The following is a 27,589-nucleotide window of genomic DNA, read 5'->3' as shown; positions in this document are numbered from 1 at the left end:
GGCAGTAGAATTCACCGCATGAAAAGTTGTATTTAAAAAAAAAAAAATTTACAAACGGGGCCAAACGTTAAACCAACCGCTTATTATTTCTAGCAAGTAGGAAAACATTTGTTTCTAATTGTTTAGTTAGGTGCATGTTTTGTCTCATCCACACATAATCCATCAAACCTTTTCTCTTTACACATGTAGGTTGGTCATGCATACAGTAGGGCCTAGTCCAGCGTTTCCCAAACTCGGTCCTCGGGACCCCAAGGGGTGCACGTTTTGTTTTTTTGCCTTAACACTACACAGCTGATTCAAATGATCAAAGCTTGACGATTAGTTGATTATTTGAATTAGCTGTGCAGTGTTAGGGTAAAAACTAAAACAAGTTTGTGAAACCGTGACCTAGTCATTGTTCAATATGCCTAACTATCAAAATAGTTCGATGTCATCTCAACAGTTGAGAATACGGGTATAGCCAAGTAGGATAAGGTTTGAAATAAATAAATACAAATCTCATAAAAGTTCCTATAATGCAGCAGCACACTTTCATAAGATGATGTGTAAGCAGGCATTGATGGTCAATGGCTTACTTTTCTCTGCTGTGAATTTTATTGAAAGTCATTTTATTGTCAATGCTAATGGCTGATGGTTTTGTTAAAACAATCCAATTATCTAAAAAGAACAACATTCATCACCCGATGGTGATTCCTTATTATCCAGTCTCCATCTCCACCAAATGCAAACACCTTATTCCAACACAGCACATTTTCACTACGTCATACACCCCCTCACCTTAAGAACCGTCGCCGTTTCTCCTGCCCCCCTCCCCTCCTTCCACTCCCTCCATCGTTTTATGCACACCGAACTCCGGGCGCACAGTCCGCTTCAGAGCGACGGGGAGAAAAGAGAGCACAAAAGAATAGTTTGCCTTAACATGAAGCTATTTTGCTGCTATTCGCTGTCTGGAGTTTGAAATAGGACTATACGACGCGTGCACATCCACGGATCGACTAGTCTTATGTTATTTTAATGCTACCGATAGAGGTTTCGGAAGGAGTGTGTTTCACCTCAAGGTATGTGCGTCCGCCGCCAACATCCAGAACGCGTCGACAGGTTGTCGGTGCGTTGCCAACCTCAATTTGCAGATATGTTGCCAATATAAAGTGTTACATTTTTCATCACATTTAACCAGGCCATCCCCTTTGCGTGTCTTATTCTTCCTTGGAAATAGGAGTGATCCTACATCGGTTTCTTGATGGTATTATTTGAGGCTCATGGGAATTCCACCAAAGGTTTGACTTTTATCCAAGTGTGGGTTATGTGTGGCATATTGCCTGTAGCCTAATCTGCTATTTGACTAGCCCACATCATTTCATATTTGTAGGCCTATCAACTTTAACATGGCCTACTTTTAAATACCCAAATAGTTTAGTAACATTTGACTTTAATCTTTTGGTGAATGGTAAGGTTGCCGATATACATTTTCTGTCTTATCATAGGCTTGCGGTCCATAGCAAACCTTTAGTCCTTGTCGATATTTTGAAATTATTATAGCCTATCTCGGGGGTTTTCAAAGCTCTCATCAGGGACGCCATCCGGTTCCAAAATTGCAACTATTCAAGAGCTAGCACAACTGATTCAGCTTGTCAATTATCAAGCAGTTGATTCGGTAAACTAGTTCAGTGCTACAACACAATTGTGGAACATCTGGGGGTCCCGGTTGAGGGATTTGAAAACCGCTGGCCTTTCCCATGTCTACCTGTATGATGATGATGATGATGATTGAGTCTCGCTTCTCATTGAGTTTGATATTTAATTTAATTTGATAACAGCCACAACCTCGGTTGTAGCCAATGGTCCGAAATGTCAATGTAGGCATGTCTCTTCAATGAGTTGCAGAAATGTGGGGTGGTATTAGCCTATAAAGAAATAGACTATTTATCCCAAACAAACAAATATTTGTCTAACTCAAGCCTACACATGTTTATATCAACATGTTGTGGAGAATATAGACTACAGGGAGACGCAAATTGAAAAAGGCAGGGGTAGCCTAGTTATGTGAATATAATGGGGAAATATGATATCAAATGATGATTAGCCTTATTGTGAACGTGTGATGATGATGCAGTAATAACATAGCTCCAAGAAAATCGACGACATAGCCTATATCCACTGCATTTGCTGGCAATCTTTAATTGTTAGTGCTATCCGCGATCCTTGTGACATCCCTTCCCTAAACCCTAATCTTAAACCTTACCCTGACCTTAACCATAACCCTTACCTGACCCTGACCTTAACCTACAACTTCACTCAACACTTTAATTGTTGGCCTACCGAGCACATTCCCCAGACTTTGGTATTAATTAACATAACATATTTTAAAGTTTTGATAGCCCTATCACTACACAGGGAGGGCCTATAGCTTTTGATTGGCCTATGCTTTTTATTTAGAGGGGGCGCAAAATGAGACTTAACCAGGTGTCCCTTCAGTTTTGTCCAGTATATTATCGGTATAACGTAAAGCTTATAGGATAGACTCCAGTCAAAGACTCCAGCCATCCTAGTCATAGACTGTTCTCCCAGCTACCGCACGGCAAACGGTACCGGAGCGCCAAGTCTAGGTCAAAGAGGCATCTAACAGCTTCTACCCCCAAGCCATAAGACTCCTTGGCATCTACTCAACAACATCTATTCAAATGGCTACCCAGACTATTTGCATTGCTCCCCCCCCCCCCCCTTTTTTTTTTACACCGCTGCTACTCTCTGTTGTTATCATCTATGCATAGCCACTTTAATAACTCTACCTACATGTACATATTATCTTAATTACCTCGACTAACTGGTGCCCCCGCTCATTGACTCTGTACGGGTACACCCCTCTGTATACAGTCTCGCTATTGTTACTTTACTGCTGCTCTTTAATTACTTGTTATTTTTATTTCTTATTCTTATTCGTATTTTTTTTAAACTGCATTGTTGGTTAGAGGCTCGTAAGTAAGCATTTCACTGTGAGGTCTACTGCACCTGTTGGCGCATGTGTTTGATAGTAGTTTAAGGATATACCGTTCTGGTCCACAGTATTAGTCTGCATGAACCTTACACAGTTATGAATAATAGACAGGAAATTGCAATCCGTTATGTGCTCTCGGAAATAGGCGAATAGAGACGCTCTCGCTTTGGCACAAGCAAGGCAACTCACATTTTATGACAGATAGTGTCCATTATAGCAGTTGGTCGAAAACAAAATAATATTCCATATTTGTTTTTCAAGAGATTTGATTGGTTTATGTGGTTTTCTAATATTATAGCCTATCTTGTAATCACTGTTGTGATCATTTGGATAATAATCCATTGAAATACATATTTGTGAAGTTATTGGATACAGTTCTGTAGTCTATGCACATGCATAGGCCTACATTATTTGATTTAGTAGGCTATTTTATTCGAGATTGTAATCCTTAATTAATCACATAGACCGAATAATTATTTCGATTTGTAATGACGGTGTAAATTACATTATAGCCTACATCAATTATGATTCATATTTATTGATATATGAATCAGGTTTCATTTTTTAAAATTCCTTTTATTTTTATTCGAAGCAGTGACACCCTCATTGCGCCAATGAGAGCAAAGGCATCTTGAAAGTCTATCAGGTCAATTCATTAGCAAGTAGCCCACGGTAAGCGCCATATTCGATTAAGAATTGTTATCTGATAACCCAATAATTGAGAAATTATCATTTCAAGCCTAAATAATATATTTAAATATAATCGGTCATTCAGAACGGTTAGTTCCTTTCGAAATGTAGGGTATCGGCTGGAATTAGATTTAGGCGTTCTTAATCATAAATATTCATTAAAAAAAAGATTATGGTCGCTTTGATTTGGAATATTGTCAATTAATAAATAAACATGTTCTCGCTATGTTGCAATAGGCCTATTGATTACCGTGCATTCTTGAAATGTCACGATTTATGTAGATGAAGTTTGTGTTCATGGAATAGGATTAGTCCAAGACTAAGTGTCGTGATGGAACAATTCTATAGTCTACCACAACCATTAGTATTATTATTATTTGTATTATTCTATTATTAACAGTATTATTATTAATATTGGTATTATTATTCAAAGTATATTAATGAATCCCCATGCTTTAGTTGGAATTTAGATAGATTTCATATATTTCTACGAATTTTATTCGACAACATAATCTTTCTTTATTGAAAATATCAGGTGTGGCATCCCCCCCGTTTGTGTGGCCGTGTGGCGTCAACAGGTCACGGGGTTTAATCCCGACCAGTTTTTGGTCAAGATTAGGCCAAAGCCAGATCTCCGGTTCGACCACCCATCTGACTTCGGGTATCATATGATGCAAGTCAATAAACAGGAATGGGGCCACACACCACCATCGGCTCCAACGTCCAGTCGCAGTGGGTCAGGTGTTTAAAACTTTGTTGAGTGCACCGAATTGAGTAGCCTATTAAGTTTAGCACATTTATTTAATTTCCTAATCATTTATCCAATCCACGGCAATATTTATATTATATTTTATTCCTGTTGCAATATGTGCGCATTGCAGGTCGACTGTTCATGTAATTCATTTATACATTGGATATTAAATATGTTTTCAAGAGGACACAGAAATATAATATCCACGGTCATGTTTAGGCCTATAGCCTACGTGTCTTTCTTTCATTGACTTCTGATGCGTTTTATTTCCCCTCTTTCTCACTTTTCCTCGACGACAACCTTACCTCTATTTTTTCCTTCCACGCACTTGTTGTCTGTAGGCTTGTATTTAGAGGGTAACTGTCCCTTTTCTCTTTCCTCCTTCTCGTCCAGCGAACACGACGAAGGAAGGAGGGACGGGATGAAAACAGAGGAGACCCAATCATGTCTTCAGCAGCCTCCAGCCTCCACGCCATTCGGTGAGGAGTGAAATAGGACTGACATCTTGAGCCTGACTGGCACATAATGATTTTAACATTATTGTCCAATAATTAAATAAATATCCATGGAAATTTCAAAGGTTACAGTGACAGAAACTTTTACATTCTCAACTTTATATGTTATAAATGGGATACATATATGACAAATATGTAATACATTTGATATGTGATACATTTTCATTTGTATTTATCATGTGTATTACTATTTTTGTTATAAAAAAATCCTGGACCTTGCTGGGAAGTAATGTTGAATGGCTTTATTTTTTTTTCAAGCTCTGCTTGACATTTACAGATCTGAACACGCACACACACACACACACACACACACTATACCCTCCGATGATGTGGACTTCGATTAAGGCACCTCACTGATTCAGATGGGTTGGGTTAAATGTGGAAGCAATATTTCGGTAGAATGCATTCAGTTGTGCAACTGACTAGGTATCCCCTTTCTCCTGTGTCCCCCTCTCCCCTCAGGTTCAGAACACAGGGGCGGAGGGGGCGAGGTGTGTGCGGGGTGTGAGTCGCCCATTGCCGACCGCTTCCTGCTGCGTGTCAACGAGCGCTCGTGGCACGAGACCTGCGTCAAGTGTGCGGTGTGTCTGAGCGCACTCAATGGGACATGCTACTGCAGAGACCGTCTGCTCTATTGCAAGCATGACTACGAAAAGTAAGAGAACGTCAATACTACTAAAATCCCAAAAGACACACAAACCTTAGTGTTGGCATTGTCTTAATCAGTGTTTTGTCACCTAGTCCTTGTGCCCCTCCTGAATCAGGTGTGCTGGTGTCGAGATAGAACAAATGTGTGAAATTATTTAGGGTCTTATAGGAACTGGTCTATATGGAATATGTGACAGAACAGATGTAAAATGTGTCAAACTCATCCCATGGAGGGCTGAGTGTCTGCGGGTTTTCGCTTCTCCGTTGAACTTGATTGATGAATTAAGGTTACATTAGTAAAGAGCTCCCCTCACCTGGTTGCCTAGGTCTTAATTGAAAGGAAAAAAACAAAAACCTGCAGACACTAGTCCCTGAATGTTTGGAGGGTTTGAAACACTGAATTGCTATTAGTGAGGATTTAAGCTAGCTCCACTTTCCTCTCTGATAAATATGACTGGGACTTTTTATCTGTCTGGGGGTCTGTTTGTCAGTCTGTGTGTGTGTGTGTGTGTGTGTGTGTGTGTGTGTGTGTGTGTGTGTGTGTGTGTGTGTGTGTGCGTGCATTCGACTTGTGCGTGGGTGTGTGTGTGTGTGTGTTTGTATGTGTGTATGAGATCCCCAGGGACGGACGGCTGAAGGACGTAGCCTGCAGGTCGTTATCATTGTTGTGAAAAGTGTCAGACGACGTCCAGCCGCACAGACTCTCCCACTGTAGCAGACATCTGGAGGAGAGAGGGGAAAAAAGGGAGGGAAAGTTGGAGGGGAGAGAGGATAGGGAGGAGAGAAGGGAGAGGAGAGACAGAGGGATAGGTGAAGAGGGATATAGAGTGGAGACAGAGGATATGAAGAGAAAGTGAGAGAGAGTAGTAGAGAAGTTCTCTCAGTTGCTGCATCTTTGGAAATTATGTTAATAATTCCTAACTTGAAAACTAAGACGAGTGTGTGTACCGTTACAGGGTAATTTGGGTGAGGTGTTAGTAGGGGGAATTGGAGTGCGACAGATATGAAATGGTGTTGAGTTGATCAGTTCATTGTCTCACTCCCTCTAAAAGTGTCTGAAACTACAGTGCCTTCAGAAAGTAATCATAACACATTACTTTTCCCACATTTTGTTGTGTTATAAAGTGGGATTAAAATGGATTTAATTGTCAATGATCTCCACAAAATACTCTAATGTCAAGGTGGAAGAAAAATTATAATATTTGTGAAACATTCATGAAAAAACACACAAGTGTATCTTGATTATATAAGTATTCAACCCCCTGAGTCAATGCATGTTAGAATCACCTTTGGCAGCGATTACAGCTGTCATTCTGTGGTAAGTCTTGAAGAGCTTTGCACACCTGGATTGCACAATATTTGCACATTATTTTTTTTTTAATTCTTCAAGCTCTGTGTTGCCATAGATTTGCCACTCAGGAACATTCAAAGTTGTCATGGTAAGCAACTATATTTGGCATTGTGTTTTAGGTTATTGTCATGCTGAAAGGTGAAATAATATCCTGGTGTCTGTTGGAAAGCAGACTGAACCAAGTGTTCTTCTATGATTTTGCCTCTGCTTAGCTCTATTCCATTTCATTTTATCCAAAAAAACTCCCAAGTCCTTGCATAACATGATGCAGCCACCAACATGCTTGAAAATGTGAAGAGTGGTACTCAGTGATGTGTTGTGTTGGATTTTCCCCAAACATAATGCTATGTATTCAAGACACAAAGTCAATTTCTTTGCCACATTTTTTGCGGTATTAATTTAGTGCCTTGTTGCAAACAGGATGCATTTTTTATTCTGTACAAGCTTCCTTCTTTTGACTATGTCAGTTAGGTTAATATTGTGGAGTAACTACAATGTTGTTGATATGTCCTCAGTTTTCTCCTATCAAAGCCACTATACTCTGTATCTGTTTTAAAGTTATCATTAGCCTCATGGTGAAATCCCTGAGTGGTTTCCTTCCTCTTTGGCAACTGAGTTAGGAAAAACGCCTGTATCTTTGTAGTGACTGGGTGTATACTATCCAAAGTGCAATTAATAACTTCACCATGCTCAAAGGGATATTCAATATATGCATTTTTTTAAATCCCCTACCAATAGGTGCCCTTCTTTGCAAGGCATTGGAAAACCTCCCAGGTCTTTGTGGTTGAATCTGTGTTTGAAATGCATTGCTTGGCTGATTGACCTTACAGATAATTGTATGTGTGGGGTACAGAGATGAGGTAGTCATTCAAAAATCATGTTAAACACTATTATTGCACACAGAATGAGTCCATGTATCTTATGTGACTTGTTCAGCACATTTTTACTCCTGAACTTATTTAGGCTTGCCATAACAAAGGGGTTGAAAACTTATTGACTTAAGACATTTCAGCTTTACATTTTTTATTAATTTGTACAATTGTCTAAAAACATAATTCCCTTTGACATTATGGGGTATTGTGTGTAGGCCAGGGACACATCTACATTTAATCATTCATTTTAAATGCAGACTGTAACACAACAAAATGTTGAAAGAGTCAAGGGGTGTGAATTGAAGAGTTGCAAAGAAAAAGCCATATCTCAGACTGGCCAATAAAAGATTAAGATGGGAAAAATAACAGACACTGGACAGAGGAACTCTGCCTAGAAGGCCAGCATCCTGGAGTCGCCACTTCATTGTTGACGTTGCGGGTACTATTTAATGAAGCTGCCAGTTGAGGACTTGTGAGGCATCTGTTTCTCAAACTAGACACTCTAATGAACTTGTACTCTTGCTCAGTTGCACACCTGGGCCTCCCACTCCTCTTTCTATTCTGGTTAGAGACCTTTTGCACTGTTCTGTGAAGGGAGTAGTACACCGCGTTGTACGAGATCTTCAGTTTTGGCGCTTTCTCGCATGGAATAGCCCTCGTTTCTCAGAACAAGAATAGACTGACTGTCATGATCGTCGTATGAAGGAGTGAACCAAGGCGCAGCATAGTATGTGTACATTCTCTTTATTAAAAGAATGAACACCGAAAAGACTAACAAAATAACAAACTAGTGAAGCTATACAATATAGTGCTGACAGGCACATAGACAAGATCCCACACCAGAAAGTGGGGAAAAAGGCCTGCCTAAATATGATCCCCAATCAGAGACAACGATAAACAGCTGTCTCTGATTGGGAACCATATCAGGCCAACATAGACATACAAAACCCCTAGACATACAAAAGCCCTAGACATACAAAAAACCCTAGACATTCAAAAACATAGAGTACCCACCCTAATCACACCCTCACCTAACCAAAGGTCAGGGCGTGACACTAACGAGTTTCAGAAGAAAGGTCTTTGTTTCTGGCCATTTTGAGCCTGTAATCGAACCCACGAGCATGCTCCAGATACTCAACTAATCTAAAAAACAAAAAGGCCTGTTTTTATTGCTTCTTTAATCAGAACAACAGTTTCCACCTGTGCTAACATAATTGCAAAATTGTTTTCTAATGATCAATTAGCTTTTTAAAATGATCAACTTCAATTAGCTAACACAACGTGCCATTGGAACACAGGAGTGATGGTTGCTGATAATGGGGCTCTGTACGCCTGTGTAGATATTCCATAAAAAATAGTTTCCACCTACAATAGACATTTAAAACATTAACAATGTCTACACTGTATTTCTGATCAATTTGATGTTATTTTAATGGACAAAAAAATGTTTTTCTTTCAAAAACAAGGACATTTCTAAGTCACTTAGGTTGTGGAAGTGACTTAGGAAGGCTACCTGAAATGTTTGACCCAAGTTAATCAATTTAATGGCAATGCTACCAAATGCTAATTGAGTGCATGTACACTTCTGACCCACTGGGAATGTGATGAAAGAAATAAAAACTGAAATGAATCTCTTATTTTGACACTTCCCATTCTTAAAATAAAGTGGTGATCCTAACTGACCTAAGACAGGGAATTTTTACTAGGATTAAATGTCAGGAATTGTGAAAAACTGAGTTTAGGTGTGTTTGGCTAAGGTGTATGTAAACATCCGACTTCAACTGTATACTGAGATCATGTGACAGATCGTGTGACACTTAGATTGCACACAGGTGAACTTTATTTAACTACTTATATGACTTCTGAAGGTAATTGGTTGCACCAGATCTTATTTAGGGGCTTCATAGCAAAGGGGTGAATACATATGCACGCACCACTTTTCAGTAAAAATTTAGATTTTTGGTCTTAAAAAAGTAATTTCTCATCGAACCAGCTCGAAGTTCGTAACAAAAAAGGAGACAAAGTGGAGATAAGGAATAACAATATATTTACTAAACTAAAGACAATGAACAATGGTTTGTGTAGTCAGTTATCAATAGTGTAAGCGAGTGTTTGCGCGCATAAATATGATAATGAAGGGTGTTGAAAGGTGCCAAAGCAAACAAACGGCCACAAAAATGCCACAACCAAAATCTATAAGTGTCTGCATGGAGAGTCTCCCCAATGATTGAGGAAGAGGTGTATTTATCCTGGGACACCCGAGCCCAGGTGTGTCCCATTTCGCCGATGACCCTCCCGGCTCCTCCCACTGACATCCTATTAAGGAAAACAAGAGCAAAGATAAAGAATTCGGCAGAGTGGGAGGGTCGTCACACCCCAGTCCCATAAAACCGAGGACCAACAAGGACCCCGGAAAACCATACCAGCCTCTGCGTCCCAAATTGACCCAGCCTCTGCGTCCCAAATTGACGAGGGGGTACGTGTTCACACTTTCACTTTCCCCAGCAACCTTTGCACACAGGACGCAACGTTTAAGAGGAAAGAAGAAAACGAGACCAGGAGGGAACAGACAAGAGCGACAGAAAAGTACAATCCCAAACAATGGTCCGTCACGTAGACATTCAGGAACAGGGCGCACAAGAGCACACCCGCAACAAGCTCAAACGAAAAGAACATCTCAGGGTCCTTCTCATTAAATTTTGGCAACACCAACATCATTTTAGACATTTTTTCACTCATTTCAGTCTTGTAGTGTTCAGCGATCTGCAACAGCTGTTCTTTAGTACATCATTTTAACAGTTCCTCTGATGGAAAGCAAAGTAACACGTCTACGTTAGACACCATAGTCACAAGTAAATACAAAAAAAAATCTCGCTCTTCCCCCCCCTGCTGAGCAGGCCGGACCACTAGAAGAAAAATGACAATCACAATGGGCACCACAGAAGAGAGATGAGATACATATGGAGCTTCCCCAAAACCTACAATAACTCCACCTTAGTCTTTTTGCGGATTTGTGGTGGGTAATTACGCACTGTAGCCCACTTGGGGGAAAAAAAGAAGCAAGTTGGCAGATTCCCCCCAAGCCATAGATGTGCCCCAGAGACAACTGCTCAGTCCACGGACACCACACAAAAATAAGCAAAATAACCATGCCTAACGTATTCCAAAGTGAAACACGTCGCCAAGCCTAACGGGGGAAAAAAAGGCTATAGTTCTGGGTAGCAAGTTTCACAACCCTACCCAAATTTCCCACTGAGGTACATAGCCGATTGTACTCGCCTCAGACCGATGTCCCAACAGGGAGTAGAGTAAGAGTCTCCAGCCTAGGCAGGGGCCTGGAAACTAACCAATATACTGTCCAACGCAGCACACAACCAACTAGCCACCGCAGTGGCAAGTTACCCAAACAAAGGCAGCCAATACTGGGCACTAAACATTACAACTCAAAAGCTGTACTCAAAAGATGCAAACAAAATCACCTACAGAGTTTTCAAACATTAACTCCACATTGTCTCCCGAACACACACATACTAGTAAGCCCAACGACACTAGTGTTAGTCCTTCATAATGCAACAAAGTGCTACACGCCAAAATGTCTAGGAATCAACCTTATGATCCCGGACGAGCCTCCACACGTCACGAACCGGGTCAAAGTTCTTAATAAAAAGGGAGACAAAGTGGAGAGAAGGCTCCACCCACCAACATTCTATTAAGGAAATCAAGAGCAAAGAGAAAGAATTCGGCAGACAAAGTGGGAGGGTCGTCACATTTGTGTATGTCCATTGCATGAAATCCAAATAAAAATCCATTTAAATTACAGGTTGTAATGCAACAAAATAGGAAAAACGCCAAAGGGGATGAATACTTTTGCAAGGCACCGTATATGTTGATTCTCTCTCTGTATAGTGTGTATATGTTGAGTCTCTCTCTATATATTTTTAAAATGCAACCTTTATTTAACTAGGCAAGTCAGTTAAGAACAAATTCTTATTTCCAATGATGGCCTACCGGGGAACAGTGGGTTAACTGCCTTGTTCAGGGGGCAGAACGACAGATTTTTACCTTGTCAGCTCGATGAATCGATCCAGCAACCTTTCGGTTACTGGCCCAACACTCTAACCACTAGGCTACCTGCCTCACAATATAGTGGGTATATCATGAGTCTCTCTCTATATAGTGTGAGTACAGTATATGTCTGTCTCTGTGAGAGACTTGGCACACGTCTTTACTGGTGACCTTCAGAAGATTAGTAACAATGTCTCCTTGTGTTCCCTGCAGTCACTCCATCAGCACCTCTCTCTCTCTCTCTCTCTCTCACACACACACACACACACACACACACACACACACACACACACACACACACACACACACACACACACACACACATACACACACACACACCACTCCCCGGCTCCCCCTCAACCGTGAGCAGGTGTGTGTACTGTATGATGTACGGGAGGAGTGTGTATGAGAATTTGGGTTGAGTGTGTGTGTGTGTTTGTGTGTCTAAGAATTTAGCAGAAATAGTGGAAAGCTTGAGATCTGTTTCTTTGCTGTAACCCTTTGCGGTCTGGAGTTGTATGTGTGTGCTGATGTTTGGGCTTTTGGTTTGAGCTATTTTATCTGCTGTACGTTATTGCAAATTATCTATTACTTAAGCATAGATTCAATCAGTTTATACAAAATTTGCATGTCTGCGATGGGTATAACACGGGAAGCCGCTTCTGATTGGACAGTTCCAACGCAGTTCCACCTCCGACATCGCCTAAATGAAACAATAATACCGCTATGCAGAAGTTGGTTATCGCGGACTAAAGTCGATCTGATCGAATCGAGCCCTTACTGTATCATTCCCATAGTCTCCTAAACCCAGGTCTCCTGTGTTAGTTCTAAGACTGTGTTAGCCTGCTGAGCTAAGCCTAGGTATTAGGTTGGGGAGCTAATCAGGGGTTAAGTTGTGAATTCGGAGTTGGGAGATTATGGTTGGAACTGGATTTAGGGTTAGGGTTATGGTTGAACTGGGATGTGGACTTGAAGCTAGGGTTAGGTTTACTCATTACGTGAGGAGCATAGTTCTACTCTGCGGTGCCCAGATGTTTGCCTCTTCCCGCTACAGTATCTCTGTCTAGCCATTGTTTTTGCTTTTTTCTTAGGCGAGAGGTGTGTGTGTTTACTGCAAACAATTTCCAAGAGACACAGACCGCTGCCCGTACAGACTCTCCAGTATCCCCCTCACACTCTGATACACACACACACGCATACACACTCCACACACACTTCCCACAGAGTGACAGAGAGCAGAGTCTCTAGGCTGACCCAGGTCTCAGACCAATAAAGGCCCTGCGCCCTGGGGGCCCGGCGGGTGACTAGAGCCTGGAGGAGCCTGGAGCCCAGGTTCAATATCAGTCTGGAGTGGGAGGCCTACCCCCTCCCACCAACACCACCACCAAGCAGCACATAGCCTGCTCCTACTGCACACACACATGGAGTGGATATCAACATGTAGGACACTACAGTGGACATCACCGTATCACGATAGCTGGTGGTAAAACATCATTGATTTTTTTAGTAGTAGAGACATTGTAGAGGGAGAGACCGGAAATGATAGTGAGAGGTTTGTGTGGAAAGTACGGCGGGGCTGGGAATCGATTCCACACTCACACAGGTATCTGCACCCAAGGTGGTATCGCCGGTAACTGCTAGAGCCGACCCTCTGGCCCTGCAATGCTGGCTCTAATAGATCACTCTGTGGGGTGGGGGACATGGAGACCCTGTCTGGAGCAGGGGAGAGGGGAGACTCCCACAGTCACACGGGAGCGGAGGCCCCAAGAGTCACAGCCAAGTCCAATGTTCACTGACCAAACAATCTCTCAAACTGCCAGGCCAGAAGCTCACCTTCTCATCTTACGTGGTTCTATGTGGAATCCCTGTTGTACTATGCTGGGATTGAGAACAGAGAAACCATAGGTCTTCCACACAGATACAGCATCTCTCCCACCCGTCCCCCTCGCGCTCCTCCCGCCTCCCTCTCTCGCTCCCCCTCTCTCCATTACCTCGTTCATCACTGTCTGGTTTGTAATAATATTTCTCAATTCCAAACCTCATTTCCCGCTCGTTGAGATTGATAGCAGTGATGACACCAATCAGTTTATCTCTCCGTTTATCCCTCGTTTTCTCTTAATCGTCTCTCCGCTCAGCGCCTCTTTGTGTCTCAGGACGGGAGGAGAGGGAAGGTGGGGTGGAGGGAGGGGGTTGATTGGACACAGCGCTAATTACCAAATGTACTCAGCTACTCCAGTGATGACAAGCCTAAGAGAAGAACTATATATGCACAGTACCTGTATATAGTTATTTTCTGTATATACCATAATATACAGTATAACTGTGCTAGGACATGGATAGTTAGTTAGTATGCACAGTGGAAAGAATGGGTTAAATCAAGCATAAGACATTCTGCCCCATACTGCTAAAACATATATACTGCTAAAAAAGATGTGCCAAAACCCACAAAGCTGATTAATCAACACAACTGCAGCAAGCCTAAATCAAATCAAATCAAATGTATTTGTGTAGCCCTTCTTACATCAGCTGATATCTCAAAGTACTGTACAGAAACTCAGCCTAAAACCACAAACAGCAAGCAATGCAGGTGTAGAAGCCTACTGTACAATGCGGCACACAGTCAGAACCGAAGCATAGCCTATTGCAGCCAATGATATCCATTCTGAAGAATTATTTGTAGAATTGTTAGGAATTCATCCCATGTGTTTGCACTCACTATAGTTCAGTCTGAGGGAGTGTAGGAGTGTGTTAGGGATATGTTGTTGCTCTTGGCTCATACACAGTCGTCCACAGGGGGTATGGTCAGGCAGACAGACAGACAGAGCCACGTTTAGTACTCCATATACAGATTGAGGAGTAGTATTGTGGTTTTTAACGCAATATCTTGTCTCTATCTGAAATGACATTAAATGTAATTTAAAGTATTTCACTATAGTGCTCCATATAGGGAACGGGTTGCCAGTCTGGTCAAAAGTAGTGCCTCTATATATAGGCAAAATGGTGCTATTTCAGACAGTCCTTCTGTTCCACCAGACACACAGTAAGGGTTCTCACGTCACCTCCCAGCTCAGGTCAACAGGTGATGCAGGAGAAAGAGAGAGAAGAGGTAGGAAGAGAATAGAGATGAAGAGACAGAACCTTACAGTGATTTATATCAAGGCATGCGTTGTGTCAAAGCTATGCAGAGAGGAAGGACAGAAAGAGAACAGAGAGGTGACTGAAAACGAGAAGAAGTTGGAGAAAGTTGATAGAGAAGATAAATTGCAGATCGGGGGCGAGCATGGGATAAAATAAAAAGAGGGAGATTTAGGAGAAGATGAAAGCCATGGAGGAGAAGACAGAAGAGCAGGAAGGTGAGGTGTGTCTGTGTCACCCCCTAGTAATATTGCCACGGTTTTTGCATAATGCCCGATGAGCCCCAATCATCTGGCCTCCCCCACAACAATTTCATTACAGACAGCTAATAAATGTTTCATGGAAGAACAAGCTGCTCGCCTCGCCGTTATTAAATCTGAGATAATAAAAGAAGAGCGAGAAAAGGAAAGATGGGGGGGTGGACCCGAGAGAGGGAGGGAGGGAGAGAGACAGAGAGAGCTAGAGAGAGAGCGGTGTCAACATTCTCAAATCGGGGGGCTGTATCTCCTGTTTCTGGGGCAACGGGTCCCCTCCCCTCCCCCTGCTCCCTCCCCCTTGCACCCCGCTCCGCCAGAGAGAGACAGGAAATGAGAAACCGCCAGACAGGATATTGCGTTCTGGTGGCCTGGGGATTAGCTGTTTTATCTAAACACACACACACACACACACACACACACACACACACACACACACACAGAGACTCATCCATATCCTCGCACACATCCACACATTCCTCTCACACTCTCCCAAGCATCAAGCACAGTGTTCTGCACAGTTTTCAGTCGTTACTCTTTGCAGGTATGTTCCATGTGGTCATGTTATGCCATATCTGAGCTGTCATTAAAGGGTCAAATCTTTCAGTCGAGATCAGATGTGGAGTATGGAGTATCTCAAGTATTATCAGGAACAGTGTAAATAGTTGAGAAAAGAAAAGTGTACGGAGAGACTGGTCTGCTAATCATTAGCAATAAACCTTGATATTGTATTTTATACTAATCAGAGGGTCATTCATACCGTATAGCTCAAAATGTTTGGAAATCAAATAAGACTGTCTGATGCACGTTGTCTATAAGTACACATAGGCTTTGAAGGAAATGGCTTCCATCTGCAAATGTGTGTGTGATTGCAAGTTGTTTCTGTTTGTATATCACTGTTCTGTGATGTACCATGTCTGAGACGCATACACTCCAAGAAATGCTGGGTTAAAAACAACCCAATCTGGATTATTTGGTAACCCAGCACTGGGTAAATATTGGACAGGACACATGCTGGGTTATTTTGACCCAGCCAGTTGTTTTTTGGGTTGTTGGGATTACCCAAACATTGGTTAATTTAACTATCAGTTGGGTATTTTTTACTCTCCTTCTGAGTGGACCTAGCAGCTGGGTCTGTTTTAAATGTAATCCTTCAATTATTTTCAGATAGATTTGATTTGTCTACCTGTTATTTTGTTTTTGCATTTGACACATTCTTCAATCTATAATATGAAGATCATTTATTACATACTGTATTATAAACTGGGGTGGTTGGAGCTCTGAATGCTGATTGGCTGACAGCCGCGATATATAAGACTTTATAAACTGGATGGTTTGAGCCCTGAATGCTGATTTGGCTGGAAGCCGTGGTATATCAGATATAGGGTCTGACAAAACATTTTTTACTGCTTTAATTACGTTGGTAACCGGTTTATAATGGCAATAAGGCACCTAGGGGGTTTGTGGTATATTGACAATATACCATGGCTAAGGGCTGTATCCAGGCACTCCACGTTGTGTTGTGGTTAAGAACAGCCCTTAGGCGTGGTATATTGGCCATATACCACACCCCCTCGGGCCGTATTCCTTAAGTGTACCACGGGTATGACAGAACAGTTATTGTTACTGCTCTAATTACGTTGGTATCCAGTTTATAATAGCAATAAGGTACCTTGGGGGCAGTGGTGTAAAGTACTTTAAAGTACAACTTAAATATTTTTGGGGGGTATCTTTACTTTGCTATTTATATTTTTGACAACTAATGTACTTTCTACTCCATACATTTTCCCTGACACCCGAAAGTACTTGTTACACGATGAATGCTTAGCAGGTCAGGAAAATGGTCCAATTCACACACTTATCAAGAGAACACGTAGTCATCCCTACTGCCTCTGATCTGGCAGACTCACTAAATATAAATGCATTGTTTTTAAATGATGTCTGAGTGTTGGAGTGTACCCCTGGCTATACGTGAATTTAAAAAAAACAAGAAAATGGGGCCATCTGCTTTGCTTAATATAAGGAATTTGAAATGATTTGTACTTTTACATTTTAAAAAAAATATTTAAGTATATTTAGAAACAAATAATTTTACTGGGTGACTTTCACTTTTACTTGAGTAAGTTTTTATTAAGGGGTCTGTACTTTTACTCAAATATGACAATTGGGTACTTTTTCCACCACTGCTCGGGGGTTTGTGATTTATGGCCAATATACACTACATGACCAAAAGTATGTGAACACCTGCTCGTCTAACAGCTCATTCCAAAATCCTGGGCATTAATATGGAGTTGGTCCCCTTCTTTGCTGCTATAACGGCCTCCACTCGTCCGGGAAGGCTTTCCACTAGATGTTGGATCACTGCTGCAGGGACTTGCTTCCATTCAGCCACAAGCATTAGTGAGGTCGGACACTTAGATCTGGCTCGCAGTCAGCGTTCCAATTCATCCCAAAGGTGTTTGATGGGATTGAGGTCTGGGCTCTGTGCAGGCCAGTCAGTTCTTCCACACCGATCTCTACAAACCATTTCTGTATGGACCTTGCTTTGTGCACAGGGGCATTGTCATGCTGAAACAGGAAAGGGCCTTCCCCAAACTGAATCGTCTAGAATATCATTGTATGCTGTATCATTAAGATTTCCCTTCACTGGAACTAAAGGGCGTAGCCCGAACCATGAAAAACAGCTCCAGACCATTATTCCTCCTCCATCAAACTTTACAGTTGGCTCTATGCATTGGGGCAGAGAGTGTTCTCCTGGCATCCGCCAAACACAGATTCGTCCGTTGGACTGCCAGATGGTGAAGTGTGATTAATTCCTCCAGAGAACACGTTTCCACTGCTCCAGAGTCCAATGGCGTCGAGCTTTACACCACTCCAGCCGACTCTTAACATTGTGCATGGTGATCTTAGGCTTGTGTGTGGCTGCTTGGCCATGGAAACACATTTCATGAAACTCCTGGTGAACAGTTCTTGTGCTGACGTTGCTTCCAGAGGCAGTTTGGAACTCGGTAGTGAGTGTTGCAACCGAGGACAGACAATTTTTGCAAACTACGTGCTTCAGCACGTGGCGTTCCCGTTCTGTGAGCTTATGTGGCTTACCATTTTGTGTCTGAACCGTTGTTGCTCCTAGATGTTTCCACTTCCTGATAACAGCACCTACAGTTGACCGGGGGCAGTTCTAGCAGGGCATACATTTGACGAACTGACTTATTGGAAAGGTGGCATCCTAGAACGGAGCCATATTAAAAGTCTGAGCTCTTCAGTAAGGCCATTCTACTGCCAATGTTTGTCTATGGAGAATACATGGCTGTGTGCTCAATTTTATACACCTGTCAGCAATGCGTTTGGCTCAAATAGCCAAACTAATTTGAGGGGGTGTCCACATACTTTTGTATATAATGTACCACGTTGCGTCATGCATAAGAACAGCCCTTAGCCATGGTATACTGGCCATATACCACACTCTCCTCAGGCCTTATTGCTTAATTATAATAAGGTATATCACCTTATTGCATCCCACCAGTGGGATTTACATAAGCTTTTAGGGAACTCATACACTTCTGTAAGCTTAATTGAAGCTAAACGTGATAACTATACAACAGAACAGATTAACAGGAATGACATTGACTCTCATGGGTGGCCAAAAAGAACTATCTGAAAGCCACACCCCTACTAAACTAGGCCTCCTGTTTTTGAATGCGTGCATCTTAGTGTGTGTGTGTGTGTGTGCGTGTGGACGTGAGCATGTTTGTGTGCGTGCCAGTGTGTGTGTTTGCGTGTTTGTGGTGGTGGCGGAGGGAGCGGTATCGTGGGGAATGCTGGGAAATTTTAATAACACAGGAGCAGTGCAGGGAGATTTAATAAAAGGAGATGATGTGATTACCGAACCCTGGCTCTGAGCCATCCTGCTTCACAGTGCAATATCCGCTCATACACACACACACACACACACACACACACACACACACACACACACACACACACACACACACACACACACACACACACACTCACGCTCACACATACACACCAAAATAAAATTATACTAAAGCCATACTAAGATTGTAACATCCAGATTCACTGTAAAGATCCCATACCCACAACCTCACCTAAACTTACATTTCCAATATGCTAAGACAAACATCCACTGATAGCTGACAATACAAAACCCAATGCACATTTTCACTAATCCATTCACATGGATGGACACATACCGAACATGCATCCTTACGCACATAGGAGCAAGCAGCACCACGTACACATCAACATACAAATAATACATGCATAACAGAGTCTTTGCTGAGATCTGAGGACTTGCATTCGCTCCCCAAGCTAATGTCTCGGCTTTAACTCAGTAGGTTAACAGTCGTAACCTACTGCCGTGCAAGAGACTGGGGTCCGAACCCAGTCAGTCTCATTGGTGCTGTGAATTGGGGAGGTCAAAGTGCCAACCAGGGTGAAAAGTAACCCCGTTTGCTTACGAATGCTTGTGATCATTTCGGAGATACCTATATAGGCTTCATAAAGGGTTTATGAAGGCTTCATTATGCCTTAAAAGTGTTTCGTCTAAAGTGAGGCCATTCATCCTGATAGCAGCCATGAGCCATTTCTCCTCTCTCTGGGTTATGGGGGATGCGGCCCAAATGGCACCATATCCCCGACATAGTGCACTACTTTTGACCAGAGCCCTATAGGGCTTGATCAAAAGTAGTGCACTATAAAGGGAATAGGGTGCCATTTGGGCCACAAGTAGGTCTATTGTGAATTACACTTCTATTAGGGGGATTATACTGATCTACTTAGAGACCTCCCTCAGTGACTGTTGCCCTCAGTTTCCAAGTTTAGTAAATTCTACAATATATGGCACTATGAAATGGGATTAGTAACCAAAAAGCAGGACTTAAACACTGCAGAGGAATTGTGGTCTGGTGACCGTTGTCCCAAGTCGCCTTTATGTTGAGTAAATTCTGGCAGTATAAAATGGGATTAAAAAACAAAAACTGGGATTTAAAGGGGAAATCTGCAGTTAAAACAATAACAAAGCCGTCACCCTGCCATTGGTTTGAGGGATGGAGAAATGTAACTACTCTCAAATGTATACAGAGCTATTGATGTAAAGACTGACCATCCATGAGATCAAATGTATAGTTTGAACCAATATTTTGAGGCTATACAGTGTCTGCTTTATTACTTTGTTCATGAACAAAGCAGTAAAACAATCTTATAAGTTGGGTAATGATGGGGTAAGACAATTGAACTAAACTCATGAGGCACAAGTTTTATATTCTTCAATTATGAATGTGTATATGTCATGAATGTTAAAGTAAAAAAAATAGCAGATTGCCACATTTAAACGAAAGATACTGGTTTGCCATTTTCGGGGCTATTGGATAAGATATTTTACAATTGCTGTAGGCAATGAGGCAATTAAGAGGAGGCACTTGAGAGAACTTTCTGTGTGTTATAGACAGACAGCTTGGTATAATGGAGTGTGATGTGAATAGATGATGGTGGTGGTGACTGGATTAGTGGTGAAGTGGTGCTCCTCGATCGGTGTGCTCGTGCATCCGTGTGTGTGAGTGTGTGCACGTAAGTGTGTTTGGCAAGGGAGTGTGTTTGGTTCAGTAAGTATGTGTGACGGTGGCGGGCTGTGATTGGGGTAATTTTCGGGAGTGTTAGCTAGTTTTGGCAGACCGATAGATTGAGATAGATTATCCGTGGCAGCTGTGGTTTGGACAGGACAAGATCACAGATTAGGAGTTTGAATGTGCCGACCTGGCTCACTCTCCTCTCCTCCTTTCCTCTTCTCACCTCTTCCCCTCTCTGCCCTTCAGATTTAGGGTAGCAACACCTTCTTCTCACCCAGTCAGGGAGCCTTAACACTTCTCCTCCTTCTCTCCTTTCTTTCCCTCTAACTTCCCTCCATCTCTCTGTCCCTCGTCATCCTGTCACTTTCTCATCTCATCCAGCCATCCCTTGCCTCTTGCCTCAACGTAAATATTTTTCTCTCACACTCTCTCTTATTTCGATGGTCTCTCTCGTTCTATGAGCTAAGTCACTGCCACAGCAGACCTCTTGTTTGCAGTCTTGTTTGCAGACGCTGGATTTCCCCAGTGTCAATATGCCATCATATGATTAGGCGTGTGGGTGTTTCAGATATGTATAGATATTGTGGAAATATATAGTATATGGAAGTACTCACCGTATACTGATGAGTAACCTGGGTTTCCTGTAAATATATGTGTGAGTTTATAGGTTGGGTTAGGCTAGAGAGACAGAGAAAAAAAGAGAGTGTGTGTGTGTTTGTGTCTGGGGGGGGGGGGTCTGTGTGTGTGTTTGTGTGTGTATTTTGGTGTGTAAAAGAGAAAGAGATTAACCCCATGCTATGGCCAATCCCTGGTTATGAGTTTACAGCGTCTGTCTGGGCATCGCACTGTTTAAACAACAATCTAATTAATCCTGTCTTTATTAGTTTCACTGAACTACAGAGGGAGGGAGCGAAGGAGAAGGGACGGAGGGGGGAGAATTGGGAATCCTGTCAGAAAATACTGGAGGGAGATGGGATGGGGGGCAGAGTGATAAAACAACTGGGATTCAAGAGGAATTTAAAAGCAGGAGTTTTGGGGCCTTTAAATCGAATTGATATGTTGATGAGAAGAGAATGAAGAGTGGGAGAAAATGAAAGGGGTTTGGACACGCGAGAGGATCCGCTCATACACACACACACACACACACACACACACACACACACACACACGAGAAGAGTGATGAAAAGACACAAGGAAAGTAGACAACAAAGCCCCGTGAATGACAGTGTGTGAACTGTTTAAAAAATTGTCCAAGCACGATGCTTGTTTCACATGTTCTCTTTTAAATCCTACTAAATTGTGAATAGTTGGTAATGATGGGCTAAAACACTGGACCAGCTCGTTAAATAGATTCATGTAAAGAATGAGTAAAAGACCAAGATTCCACCAACACTTCAGTGCAGGCTCCCTTACACATCAGTTGACTACTGCCCCCAAGTGTCATCAGTGAAGAACAACATTCTGAAGCGTTACCACATACTGTTATTGCAGTAAACATATGTTAGATGTTCAAGCTTTAAGTTCTGGGAAATGCTGATGTGACATTTAATTATATTCCGTACACAGGTTTGGTGGAGAATCTCCACAGGTGCAAATGAGGTCTAATCTTTCAGGCAATCTTGTGTCTGTCTCTCTGCCTTTGGGTGCGTTCCAGGTTGTCTTTAATTCAGTCGCTCGGCACATCTCAGAGGACTGCTAATATCATGTTAGTGAGAAATTACAACAACTCCTGCAAGCAATGTGAGACCTGATCATCTGCAGTCCGACTTCAAAAAAAGACGGTTTGGAAGGACACCTCGAATGAGGCCTTAAAAGCTCTGCGCTGCTGTGTGGTCAAGACGGTGTCTTCTGCACATCTCAGAATATTACTTTATCGTATTCCTACTGTGACGTTAAACTAACTCTTCTTCAGGACTGCAAAAAAGACAACATGGAACACACCCGACTGCAATAAAGACACCTGACCTATTACACACTGGAACGCACCCTTTCCCCCCTCTGTCCCTATAGGCTGTTTGTCAGGAAGTGCAGTGCGTGCCTGCAGGTGATTGGCCGCTCAGAGCTGATCATGCGTGTGCTGGGGCAGGTGTACCACCTGGGCTGTTTCAGCTGCTGTGAGTGTGAGCGCCGGCTGCAGCGCGGGGACGAGTTTGTCCTGAAGGAGGGCCAGTTGCTCTGCAGAGGAGACTACGAGAAGGAGAGAGAGATGCTGGCTGCCATCAGCCCCACACCCACTGAGTCAGGTAACAGGAAAAGACAGGGCAACCAACAAATCAATCAATCAATCAAACCATACAATCACTGGATGAAATCTAGGTGGCATTTTATGCTACGGTATAGAGAAAGTGCAGGAGATTACGTAATTACACAGTGATAACCTAATGACTTGTTTTTTCATTGGGATTCACTACTAGGCACCATTTGATACCAATTTGTCTGTCAATTGAAGATCCTATTTTCTCTCTCCACACCCCTCAGTGAAGAGTGAGGATGAGGATGGTGGGGGCGGTTCTGTAGGGGGGAAGGGCGGCGAAGGGAAGGACCACAAACGGTCAAAGCGACCACGCACCATCTTGACCACACAGCAGCGCAGAGCTTTCAAGGCCTCCTTCGAGGTGTCCTCCAAACCTTGCAGAAAGGTAAGCAGACCAGGCGTAACACGGTTTCTTTCTTTTGTTCCTTCTCTTTTTCACTTTTCTTTCTCTTTCTCTTTCTCACACACACACACACACGCGCGCACGCACACACACACACACACACACACACACACACACACACACACACACACACACACACACACACACACACACACACACACACACACACAGACATATACACACACAGTCCCATTTAGTGTCATGGCTTAATTTATCTTATCTTCAGGTGAGAGAGACACTGGCAGCTGAGACCGGGTTGACAGTTCGAGTCGTGCAGGTGTGGTTCCAAAACCAGAGAGCAAAGGTGAGATATTTGACCTGTCCTGAATCCCCCCCCCCCCCCCCCCCCATGACACTAATACAACCAATAACACTAATCATGAATCTAATGGCGCAATTGCTCTGAAACTGCATGCAAACATTTATTTTAAAGGCTAAAGCACAGTTAAAGGGATAGTCCACCCAAATAACACAAGGAAGAACTATCCTTATAACGAACGACAGAGCAATAGCGCCATTGAGTCCATTATCAGTGTGTTGGTCCTGTGCATTGCAGATGAAGAAGATAGCTCGCAGGCAGCAGCAACAGCAGCAGCAGCAGGAGCAGGAGCAGCTTGGAGGGTCCAGGAGAGGGCCGAGCAGGGGGGGCCGACAGAGCAACGATGACAGTGAGGGTAAGAGGGGGGAATAGAGCAGGGATTTCACAAAAGCCTTGTAGCTAACTGGTACTTAACTCGCAGATGTAGAAGTGCTTAATTTGACAGTTTTTGTTCATTCGTGCACAGGAAGATTAGTCTTTCGCTACAAACGTGACAATTAACAGAGTAGCTTGCTAAAGTAGCGAAGTTTCAGGAAACTCACCTCAAGACAGGTGAAACAATGTCTCTGGAGTTAAAGGGGCAGGACGAGAGGAAGAGATGCAGGGATTGATTAATGTTCAGTCTCTCTCTTCCCAGACGGTTCGAGTGGTCACGGATTGGACGGTCTGTTGGCGTACCCTTCGTTGCCACGACAGCAGCTACTGGCTCTGGACCCCAACATCTACGGAGGAGAGCCGTTCCGCCATGGCCTCACCCCTCCTCAGCTGGGCTCTGAACATCTTCACTCCTACGGTAAGAGAGGGAGGGAGAGGGAGAGAGATGGAAAAAGACCGAGAGAGATGGACGGACCAAACAGACAGACATACTAACTCTATTTCCCCTTTAGATTCAGAGACTGTGTTCCACGATCTGGACAGCGACGGGAGCCTCAGTCACCTCGGCGACTGTCTTCTGGCAGCGGCAGACGGTGGGCTCCTGGCGGGGCGGGTGGGAAACCCCATCGACCGCCTCTACTCCATGCAGAACTCCTACTTCACATCCTGACCCCTCACCCTTGACCCCTGACTCACTCCACCAATCACCACTCAGAGAAGCAGCTAATGACCGGTTATCCTACAAGGCCCAGAAGGTCATCACACCAACCATGCTTGAGCTGGGTCCATATCCATATCTGACCGGGCTTATAGTACCTTACCAAGTAAAAGCATAATAGTCAACACCTGGGTCATGTTCAGTAGGGCGGAAAACGGTGGGAGTGAAACGGGGAGGTACTACCTTCATTTGTCCACTAAGAACACGTTTTTCCATACCAAACACGACCCAGGTAGCCATTTAAGATCTCAACTATGACTTAGGCCGTGTCCGAAGTCTGGCTTGCCCATTACTTACTTAAACTGCATACTGTGTACTTAATCGTATTACATACTATTTTGAACGTTCGGTTTAGTACAAACGTATGCAGTAAGCAACAAACATCAAAGTACTACTCATCCATACTGAGAAGGCGTCATCGAATGCGCCTTCTCGCTCTTGTTCCACGCCGTTCTTACATTTGTTTTTGCAGAGAGCATCCCCTATTCTGATAATCAGTTGTTGTTGAACACGCGGGTGTGAAAAGACGATGATCTTCCTCAATAGTGCCCAGCGAATTCTACTTAGATGAAAAGCCAAAATGAGTATGACAATCCGGGCATTTAAAGTATACTAGATCTTCAAGATTTCACATACTATAAAACTTTTTTTTCCCACATACTCAAACGGCCTACTATTTAGGACGCAAGTATGGGTATTCGGACACGGCCACACTCTGTTGCTTGATCCCAACATCCTCCCTGTAGCAGACAGATGTGAAATCCTATTGACAACATACTTGATCAAATACTCTCTCATTTGTTTCATATAAGAGGGACTATTCCATTGGACAGTTGCTCCAGGCAAGCTTAAATCAAGGGCAGCTAAAGTATTTCAAAGAAAAGAAAATACTATTTGAACCCAGGTCTGTCAGGTCTGTGTGTTTGTGAGTCAGAAACCTGTGTTACTTATTAGGTTGCTAATGAATGGGGAGTGTTTCATTCATTAGCTCAGGATCTGACCTGCTTGTTGTGCCCACACGGTTAGGGAGTCTTCTTGGCAGCAGGGTTAAGGAGCAGAGTGAAGACGCATACCAGAGAGGTTACAGCAGGCTTGGGGCAGAGCTGCCTCCAGAACATGATTCAACCCAAAAAGCGTTGTATTGGAGATGGCCACTGGTTCATAGCGTGGATGGGGTCAATTCAGTCAAATCAAAAAAGTGAATGGGAGCTCAGCCTAAATGAATGACTGGAATAAAGGTACTGGGTGGATTTGGAGGAACATTGAGATAGATTTCATAAGAGGTCGAGATGAGTTGAAGGGTACAGAGTGGCACGCTCGATTTGTTTGGGAATGAGTGAAACATGTGGGTTAGGTAACTTAGGTCTAGAGTTTGCTCTCAGGTCAGTGTGTCGGTTCGGGTTTTTAGCAATGTTATACGGGAAATGATTTACAAATCCCTGTAACCCGATTAGTTCACATTAGTCAACATAGTGAAAGGAGATGTGTAGACCGTAGATAACATCAGGGTCCTAATAGAGTAGTGTTTCTCAATCTTGGCCCTGGGGACCCAAAAGGGTGCACATTGAAAAGAGAGCGAAAGAAGAAAGAAACAATGTTATGCCTGGTCTGCTTACCTTTCTGCATGGTTCGGAGGACACCTCGAAGGAGGCCTTGAAAGCTCTGCGCTGCTGTGTGGTCAAGATGGTGCGTTGTCAGGTGCGAAAGGCAAAAACAAAAATGTACCCCCCCTTTTGGGTCCACAGGACCAGGATTGAGAAACACCCCTATAAAGTAGACTAACAGGGTCATTCAGATAACCTTATAAAGGAAACAGGGTTGTGTAAAGTGTAACGCTTTCATGTAGCTCTGGTTCAGGGTTTTATGTGGGGTTTGCTTGGGAATGCTCAGCATCAGCAAGCCATTCGTAACACCTGGGACCAGAGCTAGCGTTCGTGTAACTATTTCTTTAATACTGTGAAGTATTCACTAAAAGGTGCAGGAGTTTGTCCTGGGCTGGAAAAACGCTAAGCCCTAAACGAAAGTGTAGAAGTTGAATATTGATTGGTGTGTAAAACATAAGTAAAAAAGTATGTTTAGGCCCAGGAGTTTTTCCTGTTCAGGTCACGTGGTCAGGAGAACTCCTGGCCCTAGCGACGATAAACAAGTATGTGTTCCAATGTAAAATAATTGTGTTAATATTATTGTTGTTACAATGAATACTACAGTACTACTATAGGTATAATCACTGTAATTTATCTTTGATCGAAAAACACCTTACAATAGACGTTGTTCAATATTTTGTACTCTTATGGTTAAGTATTTATGTTGTAGCATGAGCTGTGTGTGCCACACTTTCAAAATGTAAATAATTATTACTATGAACATAGCACTGACGACAGTATTTTCCTATAGCTTATACCCACACTGGGACCATCTTGTGGAGTCCACTTCCTATATGATTTCTCATAATTGACTGATGATATATATTTTTTACAGTATAGTATTTACGTGGATATAATTTATTGTGTGATACATTTCTCTGGAAGGTATGAGAAATTCTTAATCTTAGATTTTGTCTGAAAGATATTGCTCCAAGTTTTTGTTCTGTGACCTCTTCCATTGTGTGCTTTTTGAGTGTAATGTCGCGTTTCATCAATATAACCTGTCAATTCAG

General features: G+C 42.8%; 1 protein-coding gene across 2 annotated transcripts; it reads left to right on the top strand.

The window, feature by feature from the left end:
- The first annotated feature begins 809 nt into the window (after positions 1–809).
- lmx1al (LIM homeobox transcription factor 1, alpha-like) lies at positions 810–27,589 on the top strand. Of its 2 annotated transcripts, none has more exons than XM_021624490.3 (9): positions 810–1,058; positions 4,830–4,915; positions 5,414–5,606; positions 22,875–23,107; positions 23,343–23,503; positions 23,748–23,825; positions 24,078–24,195; positions 24,478–24,633; positions 24,728–27,589. In XM_021624490.3, the coding sequence occupies exons 1-9, from the start codon at positions 1,015–1,017 to the stop codon at positions 24,883–24,885; spliced, it is 1,227 nt and encodes a 408-aa protein (XP_021480165.1). In that variant the 5' UTR covers positions 810–1,014; the 3' UTR covers positions 24,886–27,589. The 2 variants fall into 2 exon arrangements, with proteins under 2 accessions (XP_021480165.1, XP_090049187.1); XM_090193061.1 differs by lacking the exon at positions 810–1,058 and adding an exon at positions 1,152–1,277.

This window comes from Oncorhynchus mykiss, chromosome 12, assembly GCF_057628025.1.
Source record: "Oncorhynchus mykiss isolate SJ-2025 chromosome 12, ASM5762802v1, whole genome shotgun sequence".
Classification (NCBI taxonomy): domain Eukaryota; kingdom Metazoa; phylum Chordata; class Actinopteri; order Salmoniformes; family Salmonidae; genus Oncorhynchus; species Oncorhynchus mykiss.
The sequence above is the reverse complement of the archived record's forward strand: the minus strand, read 5'-3'. Positions and strand labels throughout refer to the sequence as shown.